General features: G+C 37.8%; 1 protein-coding gene across 2 annotated transcripts in view; it reads right to left on the reverse strand.

The window, feature by feature from the left end:
* LOC113817319 (uncharacterized) overlaps positions 1 to 12500 on the reverse strand; it is a 30494-nt gene that overhangs the window by 10719 nt on the left and 7275 nt on the right. For both annotated transcript variants that reach the window (XM_070127849.1, XM_070127850.1), the window contains 2 exons: positions 9936 to 10046; positions 5550 to 5574 (listed from right to left, as the gene is read on the reverse strand). In XM_070127849.1, coding sequence (XP_069983950.1) covers positions 5550 to 5564 — 15 coding nt within the window. In that variant the 5' untranslated portion in view covers positions 5565 to 5574; positions 9936 to 10046. The remainder of the gene's footprint in view (positions 1 to 5549; positions 5575 to 9935; positions 10047 to 12500) is intronic.

Here is a 12500-nt window from a genome sequence, read left to right on the forward strand (position 1 = left end):
ACCCTACTGTTTGAGGATCGGAATTATTTATTTTTATTTATCTATGTGTATATCGTATATAAGGCCGATGTTACCTAAGCATTTATTTAATGCAAGATCATCCAAGATAATATTGAACTAGTAAAAGAGGAATTGCAAAATCTAAGGAAAACCTCAACATATATATATATATATATATATATATATATATATATATATATATATATATATACATATTTATAATATATATATACATGTAAATACATGAATATATATATATATATATATATATATATATATATATATATATATATATATATATATATATATATATATATATATATGTATATGTATATATATATATATGTATGAATATTATATATATGCATATATACATATATACATACATATATATATATATATATATATATATATATATATATATGTATATATATATATGTATATGTATATATGTATATATATATATAACACACACACACACACACACACACACACACACACACACACACATATATATATATATATATATATATATATATATATATATATATATATATATACATATATTAGTATATGTTTATGTATATATGTGTGTGTGTATATATACATATGTATATATATACATTTATATATACATAAAACTATAGACATAGATACATACATGCATACAAAAATAAATAAATATATATATATAAATAAATAAATATATCATACATATATATGTATGTAAATATGTTTATGTATGTATATATGTACATATACAAATATATATTTGTATGTATATATACATATTTATATGTATATGTTTGTATATATGTTTATATATATATATACATATATGTATATATATATATATATATATATATATATATATATATATATACATATATATATGTATAGATGTAAAGTGTACATATATATGTATATATACATATATATGTACATATATATATATACATATATAATATATATATACATATAAATATATTTATATATACATATATACATATGGAAAATATACATATACATATATACATATATATATATACATATAAATATATTTATATATACATATATACATATGTAAAATATACATATACATATATACATATACAGATATATATATATACTTATGTTTATATATATATATATATATATATATATATATATATATATATATATATATATATATATATATATATATATATATATATATATATATATATTGCTACAACTGCGGCCGTTCCATCTGCACTTGCCGTATTATCGCAGCACGTATCCAGCTATGTGTTAATTTTATTGTCCACCTGATAATGTGGTAATTTATGATGAGCTCTTTGCTCATCGGGATAGTCTGCCACGAAATAAAGTAATTTTAGGTGATTTTAACGCTCATCATACATTGTGAGGTTCCCTGCAGTTAGATGGTGAGGTGAGCATGTAGTTAAGCTTGTCAATGATTCTGATTTAATCCTTCTGAACGATAGTAGTCCGACGCCAGTGGCACACCAATGACGACTGGTTTGGTTTCCTATTTGTATTAAATATTCCTGCGACACAACGAGAACGCCTTCAGCACCTAAATTTAACGGAGAAAGAGCAGACTAGAGGCTTTTTTCCGCTGACAAGAAACTGTTTAACTAAACTAGAAAGAGTCGTTTTAGGCCTTTTTTCCGGTGTCAAGAAACTGTCAAACTACACTAGAAAGTGTCGTTTTTTTCATTTGCGACATTTCTCCGGGCTGATCACGACAGCAACGCTGCCGATGCTTCTACGCTGTTGCCACAGGCGACGGCTCCACCCCCATTCCTAGGAATTGTACTCGAGTTGACGAATCTGAATCTAAAACGGGCAGAGGTGCTCCGCGCGATCATCAGCCAGGTGCAATTGCTTATGTATGACTCCGCCCCCATAGATAGGGGCGGAGTCATAGGAAACTGTAGTACTACACCTCTTGGTGCCGGAAAAAAGGCCTTTTGTTTCGTTTGCGACGCTTCTCCGGGCCGATAGCGATGGCAACGCGGCCGATGCTTCTACGCTGTGCCAAAGGTACGACTCCTCCCCCATTCCTAGGAATCGTACTCGAGTTGATGAATTGTTTTTGAATTGTATCCTTTAACAAACCACTGTTTTACCGATGTAACATAAGGAAATAACAATAAATGCAAGTTGTTAGTTATCAACATCTTAAAATTACAAATCAAACGACGGGAAACTCGAAATCAGTTGAAAATGCGCGGGCCCTAAGCGCCTCCCATCATACTTTTTCGTCCGTCTATCGACACCGGTTTCGAAGGTCACACTTCTTAGAATATTTTGGAAATGACACTATTTACTAATTGATACTAACTACATGTAAAAGAACATGTTTACGTCTGCATATTCAATTACACATACATAATAAGTAAAATGATTATGTAGAACCTAATATAAATTTTCGTAATATTCTTGTAACCATTCGAACACATTCTGTAAATAAAACACGAGATACTTCCTCATATACTATTCGCCATGGAACACTTTTGGAGGCCTGACTATGCCCAAGATAAAAGCATAAATGGTGTAAGAAAAACGGTAACTATTGTTGCCTTACATGACATATCGCATATAAGCGCACACATACGAAAGATAAACCTGAACCTCGCTCTTCTTAGCCGTGGCCCTATTAATATGAAAGCATATCAGTATTAAAGCTTGAACTCTATATTATTTTTATGGCAGTAGTGTACATTTTCAATGTCATAATTTTGTTGCTAGAGCAGGACGATCTAGTAAAAAAGTTCGTTTCCTATATTGCCGAATCGTAAGAGATATTCTTTAAAATCATATCATAATCATAGGCGTAGAATTTCATATCCCTATAACCAATGGGAAATGTAAAGAAAACACGTACATGCATAAATATATATATATATATATATATATATATATATATATATATATATATATATATATTATATATATATGTATATATATATATATTATATTAATATATATGTATATATATACATATATATATATATATATATATATATATATATATATATATATATATATATATATATATATATATGTGAATGTACGTGTTTTCTATATATGCATGTATTTATACGTTTAAATAATATCCTTATCATCGTCAATGTTACTAATATTGCACCATACAGTGTAGCGTCAAATTTCAACTTCCCATTTTCTTCCAGTTTCACAGCGAGCAGAGGCGCTCCGCTCGCTCACCAGCCAGGTGCAGTTGTTTATACATGGTCATAGGAAACTGTAAAAAAGGCCTTAGGTCGCCTTCACAAGGAGCGTCCAGCTCAAACTTTATGGAAAACCATTGATGATAAAGTAAACAATATTAAAAAATCTATTTTAGATGCAGCAGTGACTTCGACAGATAGCGTTATAGTTCCATGGTGGACACCAGTGCCGCAAGGTGCTGTGTGAACGCAATAGGGCCTACAGGCTTTTCAAAAGTAACATAAATAATGAGAACTTTTGCAACTATAAATTAGCAAGAGCTACGGCTCGTAGAACAATCAGACAAGCAAAAAGAGACTCCTGGTGGAGCCTTGTCTCTACAACCAATAAAACTAATAAAAAAAAAACTTTAAAAATTGAAATTATCATCCAAGAGGAAACCAATTTAGCTTCACCTAGAGACATTGATAATGCACTCGCCAGGCAGTTCTCATTCACAAGCAGCTCAGACAATTACCATCCCGCATTCCTGACCACCAAGGAGGGGGCTGAGCTGCAACCAGGATTCGAATTTGATTACAATAAAGATCTAACAATGGATGAGATTGTCAGAGCCCTACATCGATCTTTATTGCTGAACTTTTTGCTGTTGATAAAATTATTAATTTTGCAGTATCGACGACCCACGATAGAATAGTTTTTTTTCCGATTCATTAAGTTCACTTAAAGCCATTAAATCATTAGAAAACACTAAAAATGAACTACTGGCTAAAATCATTCGTATGCTACATAGTGCCAACAAGTCAGTCAACCTGATATGGTGCTCTGGTATCCATGGCAATGAGCAGGCTGACAGATTAGCCGGGTCAACTGGCGATCTGGACCTTAGCACAGTCCGGACAGATCTCAGGTGTTTTGTGTCCCTTATAAAAGCAAAAATCCATCTGTGGCAAAGTGAGTGGACCGACCTGCAAGTGACCACCAAAGTCAGGCAAAACATAGAAGTGTGGGACACAGCCCACAGAAAAGTCAGAAGGGAGGAGGTGGTGTTGGCCCGCCCACAAAATTGACACGCCTCCCTCCCTACGTAGAAAAGGCCTTCCCTCCTCAATGCCCAGATTGCGATACCAGCAAAACCATAAATCACTTAATAACTTTATGTCAAAAATATAATTATAATAGACAACACCCAATGAATTATTTCAGAATTTAAAATAAAGAATTTACCTTAATAAATTTATTATCAGGATGAAAAAATAATGTCAAGTAATCGCTTTTCTAAGGGAGACAAAACTTTATGACCTTATTTAGATTGAAAGAATGAATAGCATCCGTTAGCTTAACATGCTTGGCCATATGCTGCTGGTTGGTAGCCAAGAAATGCAACAAGAGTAAAAAAGCAAAAACAGAAAAAACGACAAAGGCAGAGTTGTTCAGCCATTCACCTGTTCAGCTCTATCTAACCTCGCTACTCTGTGACAAGAACTTTGTGGAATTTTTACTACGGAAGATTGACAAGTATAGACCGTGTTCACGACCAGAACTATTGATGTTGTGTTTCTCTGTGAATTGCATCGTTATTATTCATTGTTTGAGTTATGGTTTAAGATAATTATTTGTATTTCAGTGTTGGCATTGGCTTTGTTTTGGTATATAAAATTGAAACTTTACTTGCCTTTTATGTTGTTGTTTTTTTATTTAAGATATTAATTATAAAATGCAAGAAGAAATTAATACCTTGAGTAAGCTAAGTAAATCTAAATCTAAGCTAATACCTCGACTAAGCTAAGTGAAATAACACGAGTCATTTAACAAGATATATATATGTATATATATATATATATATATATATATATATATATATATATATATATATATATATATATATATAGGTTATATACATACACACACACACACACACACACACACACACACACACACACACACACACACACATATATATATATATATATATATATATATATATATATATATATATATAGGTTATATACACACACACACACACACACACACACACACACACACACACACACACACACACACATATATATATATATATATATATATATATATATATATAAATTAATATATATATATATATACATATAAGTATGTATATGTATTTGTATATATATAAATCTACATGTGTGTGTGTGTGTGCAAATGTACATTTGTATGTGCATATGTATTTACAGGTAGTGTGTATTGTGGGCTGTGGTAGACAGAGATATGTATAGAGAGGGAGCGAGTAAAAGGGGAGCGGGAAAACACAAATGAATACAAGAAAGAGAAGAAGGGGAAGGGAGAGCGATGCGTGCGAACGGTAGTACCTTCTTGGTCGCCATCCTCCCGGGTCTGCAAAAGAGAAGATTTTTTCTTTTTAGTGCTGTTGCTGTTAACAAAAATATAATGATATTAAATGAAAAATCAACAACCTATTTTTTTTTCTTTTATTTTTTTTTTTTTTTTAACGTCCTAAAAGGTCAGAGGTCCGCCGTACCTCCACCCCCTCCCCTGACACCCGTCCCCTCCATCTCTTCCCACCCAAACCCAGTAAACCTTGCTGGCGCACCAGCCTGCCCTCGTCAGGAGCCATGCAAGCTAATCCCCAATAACGACGCTGAGACGTCCATAACTGGTATGGGGAACGGAGCTTCTACACAAGTAACATCCAGAAGAAGCTACGATAGAACAGTAGAAGGAAAACAAGCAAAAATATCTTCCAGCAAACCGCCACTGGGAAGATGCAACGCACCACCACGTGTCTGGAGTACCTGCCCCCCCCCCCCCCACCATTACTACTCCACAAGCGCCACAACTCGTGGTCAACAACAAAGCACGGAAACACAGCAACAAACAAATGAGCCGTCGCAACTCCACCAAGATGAGGAAGTTTCCGTTCCCGCCAACACTAGACCAAAACCCTTGCACGGTGCCGACCTTCCTCAGGTAGTGTACTTGTATATCACGAGTTGCCATCCTGACACGAACGAGGAAGATATTGAGAACTTCATGTCTACTAATGTGATGCAGGTCGTGGATTTGGAGTCTGCATATACGTAAGAGATACCCTTCAGTCAATACGATCTCTACAATTGTAAATAATACAGCAGCGGAGGACATCTGGGTAACCGTACAAAGTAGGATGCATCCTGCCTTCCCCGGCGGCACAATCTATAGACACCCACGTTTTACTGCAGAATCTTCTGAGTATCTTGAAAGTATTTTCAGAAAAATGCCATTAAAGAGAAAATCCGTGTTTATCTTAGGTCGTTTAAATGATGATCTAAACAAATCAAATACAAATTTAACTAGGATAATTAATGAAAATAAATTAAAACAACTCATAAACAAGCCTGCAAGGATTACAGAAGGAAACATCTATATTAGATGTCCTAATAACAAACAGACCCGACCCGATGTTATTATTCACACAGACGCTACTCCATGCCCAATTGCTGATCACGAGCTTTTAACCTTGATTTTAAATAAAGAAAAGCCACCAAAACCTCTTAGATATTTTAGAACAGATAATGTTGACGGACAAAATACCATTTTAACAGATGTGATAAAGAACAGCATAAGCGCCTCCGTTCCTATTAAATCTAAAACGGTAAATTGTCCTCCCGCCCTTTGGATAAATGAAATCAAGATAGCTATAAATGATAGAAATAATACTCACAAAGCTCTCAAGATAAACAGATCTGACACCGCCCTTCACGCTGAATAGAAACACAAGAAGAGGATTGAGAAAACACTCATCCATTGTGTGAAAACAAATTATTTTAAAAGCAAGTTCCATGAATGTAGAAACAATTCAGCTGAAACATGGAGGCTGGTTAAACCACTAGAGCCAAGTAAGAAACGAAATACAGACATTTCCTTAAAGTCCATTAATACAGAACACTTTAATCATTTCTTTACAGAATTCGGTAGACTCACGAACGGCCAACCGCTAAAGTAATGGGGACACATATATTGTTAAATCACACTAACAATAAAATGCCCAGAGAAACAAGAATTGTTGTTATACAAACACTAGCACTTAGTATTATGGATTATGGTCTAATTACTTAGTATTATGAATTACTGTCTAATTACTTAGTATTATGAATTACTGTCTATTATGAATTACTGTCTAATTACTTGGTATTATGAATTACTGTCTAATTAATTAGTATTATGAATTACTGTCTAATTAATTAGTATCATGAATTACTGTCTAATTAGTTAGTATTATGAATTACTGCCTTATTACTTACTATTATGAATTGCTAATTACTTAGTATTATTAATTACTGTCTCCACAAATAAAACAAAATACAGAGGACACAGAATCTACAAATAGGACATTACCTATACAGAAAACAGGTTACACAACGGGCGTCCATACAAGGCAAAATAACTGCTTATATATGAGATCGAATACAAAAAGTAATAATCCGTGAAGGAACATCTACTTATGATACTAGTATTCTGTGTAATTTTGTTTCACAAGCATTGTATAACATCTGTTCATTGCATCTTATTACATAGTGTAAATAATGTGTATGTTAATACAGTACCCATTATAATTAATTAAATAAAGTGTTTTGAATTTGAATTTTAATCCTTACTCTCTCCTCTCCCCTATTCTCTATCCTCTCCTCTCCTCTCTCCCCTCTCTCTAATCTCTCTTCTCTCTCTGTCCTCTACTTTCTCCTCTCCCTCTCTTCTGTAATTACTACCTTACCTCCACTCTCTCCTCTCTCCTTCTATTCTGCACTCTCTCCGTTTTTTCTACTATCTTTATTCTCTCTCTCTACTCTCCTCTTCCTCTTTTCTCTACTTTTTCCTCTCCCCTCACTCTCTTCTTTGATTACTATGTTACCTCCACTTTCTCCTTTCCTTCTCTACTCTCTCCTCACTCCCTTCCCTCTATTCTCTCGTCTCTCTTCTCCGTATACTCTCTGCTCTGTCCCCTTCCTCTACTCTCTCTTCTCTCCTCTCTCCCCTTCCTCTACTCTCTCCTCTCTAAACTCTCTCCTCTCTCTACTCTTTCCTCTCACCTCTAGTCTCTCCTCTCTCTTCTCTCTCTCCTCCCTCTACTCTCTCCGTTCTACCATCCCTCTACTCTCTCTCCTCCCTCTATACTCTCCTCTCTCCCCTAATTCTACTCTCTCAACTCTCACCTCTCCCTCTATTCTCTCCTCTCTCTACTCTCTCCTCTCTCCCCTCCCTCTATTCTTTCCTCTTTCCTCTCTCTCCCCACCCTCTATTCTCTCCTCTCTCCCATCCCTCTATTCTCTCCCCTCTCTCCTACCTCTATTCTCCCCCTCTCTCCTCTCTCTATTCTCTCCCCTCTCTCCTACCTCTATTCTCACTCTCTCTACTCTCTCCCCTCTCTCCTACCTCTATTCTCCCTCTCTCTCCTCTCTCCCCTCCCTCTACTCACTCCTTTCTCCCTTCCCTCTCCCCTCCTCTACTCTATCCTCTTCCCCCTCCCTCTATTCTCCCCTCTTCCTCCTTCCTCTATTCTTTCCTTTCTCCCTTGCCTCTATCATCTTCTCTCTCTCTTCCCTCTACTCTCTCCTCTCTCTCCTCCCTGTATTTTCTCCTTTCTCCCCTCCCTCTATTCTTTCATTTCTCCCCTCCTATTTTCTTCTCTCCTCTCCCTCTATTCTCTCCTTTCTCCCCTTCCTCTATTCTCTCCTCTCTCCCCTCCCTCTACTTACTCTTCTTTTCCGTTCCTTTATTTTCTCGCCTATCCCTTCCCTCTATTCTCTTCTCTCTCCCCTGCCTCTACTTTCTGCTCCCACCTCTCTCTCTAATGTCTCCTCTTTCCCGTCCCTTTATTCTCTCCTCTCTCTCTTGCCTCTATTCTCACATCTCTTCCCTCCCTTTACTCTCTTTTTACTCCTCTCCGTCTATTACCTCCTCTCTTCATTCCCTCAGCTCTCTCCTCTCCTCTCCTCTACCTCCTCCCTCTATTCTCTCCCCTCTCCCCTCCCTCTACTCTCTCCGTTCTACCATCCCTCTACTCTCTCTCCTCCTTCTATACTCTCCTCTCTCCCCTAATTCTACTCTCTCAACTCTCACCTCTCCCTCTATTCTCTCCTCTCTCTACTCTCTCCTCTCTCCTCTCCCTCTATTCTCTCCTTTCTTCCTTCCCTCTATTCTCTCCTCTCTCCCGTCCCTCTATTCTCTCCTCTCTCCCCTCCCTCTATCCTCTCCTCTCCCTCTACTCTCTCCTCTCTCCCCTCCTCTACTCTATCCACTTCCCCCTCTCTCTATTCTCTCCTCTCTCTCCTTCCTCTGTTTTCTCTTCTCTCCCCTCCCTCTATTATTTTCTCTTTCTCCTCCCTCTACTCTCTCCTCTCTCCCCTCTCTCTCTTCTCTCCTCTCTCCCCTCCTTCTACTGTCTCCTCTCTTCCTTGTACTCTCTCTTCTCTCTCCCCTTCCTCTACTCTCTACTCTCTCCCCTCCCTCTACCCTTTCCTCTCTCCCCTCCCACTACCTCTCCTTTGCTCCTACTCTGTACCCTCCTTCTACTCTTTTCTCTCCCTCCACTCTCTCTTCTCCATTGCCTCCTCACCCTCTTTTCCTTGTTTTCTCCTCTCCTTCTATTCTCTACTCTCTTCTCTACTTTCTCCTCTCCCTTTCATCTCTCCTTGTCTGACAAATAAATACTATACCACGTCAGTATCAACACATAGTTGCAACGTCAAACAACTTACTAGTGGAACACAGGCCAGGCGATGGCTCTCAACGCAGGATATTCGCAGTGCTTGTCGATGATTCCTTTCAGCTCCGGCTTCGGTCGCGTCCTCGCAGGCCTCGATTCCTACCTGCAAAATCCAAAACAAATTTACACAACCGCAGTCTTAGGGCCGTACTTTAAAAACTTTCGCCAGTGCTGGCGTTCGCCTGGCGAAGCTTCGCCTGGCGAACCTCTGAGTGAGGGAGGCCTTACTTTTAAACCCAACGTTCGCCAGGCGCTAACATCTTGCATTCCCGCTAAATGTAGCGCAAATTTGTTTACATCTGCAGTGCACATAACATAACCTAAACTTAATTATTAACCTCGAGAGAAGACGAAAATGTTTCCGCAATAGTCTCACTTTATACTATAACAAAGGAGTTAAAATTTAACTTTATGCTATAACAAAGAAGTTGAAAATATCTTTATACTATAACAAAATTAACTTTATGCTATACTACACTTTATACTATAACAAGGTTAACTTTATGGCCCGTACTTTTAAAACCTTTTGCTTTTTCTCGCGTTTTTTTTCATTCGCCGAAGCGCTAGATTTATCAGGAATCCATGATGTTAGCGCCTGGCGATCCCTTTCGTTCGCCAGGCCTGGCGAACACCTGCCTTAGTTTAAAAGTAAGGCCTCCCTCACTCAGATGTTCGCCTGGCGAAGCTTCGCCAGGCGAACGCCAGCATTGGCGAAAGGTTTTAAAAGTACTTTATACTATACTATATCAACCTTATACTTTTATACAAAAAATAACTTTATACTTTAACAAGAGTTTAAAAATTACTATTTTACTATTCCTAACTGATGTAAGATATTGAACTGTAGGCCTACAAGGGTATCATTAAAGACGCCTCATTATAGGGCGGTGGAGCACTACAGCTCTGTTTCTATAGCCAAAAGTAAACATGCCGCCATAAAAAACACTTCTGGTAACATTTGTGAATAGAACATTATCCTTACAACCAAAATAACAACCTAAATCTAAATAAGTCATCTCGGGGGTGGGGGGTAGGGGTAGGGGGGTAGGAAAACAGCTGATGTCTTGAGCTCTCGACTGGAACATCGAAGGTCTTGAAAAAAATACGTATATACGTTATTTCATAACAAATTATGATTTTAAGATATTTTATAATTTCAATGTGATTCCTACATCCTATTAAACACAAATATGTTACTAATTTATAATTTGAAAGCAAGAAAATGGTATTCAAACAGCTCTCTTCGCCAGGCTGTTCCAATATGATCTTTCGCCAACCCTGGCGAACGTTCGCCAGGCATGATTTTAAAAGTACGAAATTCCGGATCGCCCGGCGAAACCCTTCGCCAGCCCTGGCGAAAGGTTTTTAAAGTACGGGCCTTAGAGGTAACTAGTAAAATTTGAATCTGAAAAGATGACGGACATTACAGATATGTCGGCGGCCAAGGAATGGATCATAAGCATAGACAATCCCAATCAGTTCTCAGTTCAAACTCACTACCATAATCGCAATATTTACATAGAGATAGGTAACTGACAAGTCATTTAGTTATTTGCCATTTTCTCTACTCGACTCCTGCTTTTGATTATAATTATAGTTTTCTCTCTCGAATAAGCTATTTCAGCGGAAGCAAAACTACTGAATGAGGGTTTGTTTTGACGTCCTACATGAGTTTTTACTTTTCTTTTCCTTTTTTTTTTACCTATCAATTACACATGGTGCAGCCTGGAAGGACACACACAAACACACACACATATATATACATAGCAGGAAAAGAGCTGCAGCCTGGGCGACTTGGTTCCTTCAGTCCGGGGGCTTTCCATGTCCTTCAGCCTCGGGCAAGTTGCGAATTGAGGAAGACGTTTTCAGTCCCTGTTGTAGGTCGCGGACTCGAGTCTGGCGCCCTGAACCTGGCGCCCTGAACTTGGCGCCCTGAACCTGGCGCCCTGAACTTGGCGCCCTGAACCTGGCGCCCTGAACCTGGCGCCCTGAACTTGGCGCCCTGAACCTGGCGCCCTGAACTTGGCGCCCTGAACCTGGCGCCCTGAACCTGGCGCCCTGAACCACTCGGCCCCGGCGAGGAGGGAGAAATCATTTGGGAGAGATCTCTGTATAGCATATTTGTGTGTGTGAGTGTGTGCGTTCGTGCGCGAGTTTGAAGTAAACTGTTAGTGTGCTCAGCGTATTTATGTTTGTGAGTGCGTATTTGTGTATGCGTGCGTATGTGAATGTGTGTGAGAGTGCGTGCGTGTGTGCGTAATTTTATTTTTTTTTTATTTTTTATTTTTGTAATTACAGCTATAGTGTACGCTAATGTTCGCACACACGCAAACAGACACGAAAAGAGAGAGAAAAAAAACGTAAGCATTCATTTTTTTACTCTCCCTCTAATCTCTCCTCTCTCCCATACCTCTATTCCCTACTCTTTCTCCTCCTATTCTCTCCTCTCTCCCCTCCCTCTAATCTTTCCTCTCTCTCCTCTCTCCCCTCCCTCTATTTTCTCCTCTCTCCCCTCCCTCTATTCTCTCCTTTCTCCCCTCCCTCTATTCTCTCCTCT

The sequence above is a fragment of the Penaeus vannamei genome, chromosome 12 (genome assembly GCF_042767895.1).
Source record: "Penaeus vannamei isolate JL-2024 chromosome 12, ASM4276789v1, whole genome shotgun sequence".
NCBI lineage: Eukaryota > Metazoa > Arthropoda > Malacostraca > Decapoda > Penaeidae > Penaeus > Penaeus vannamei.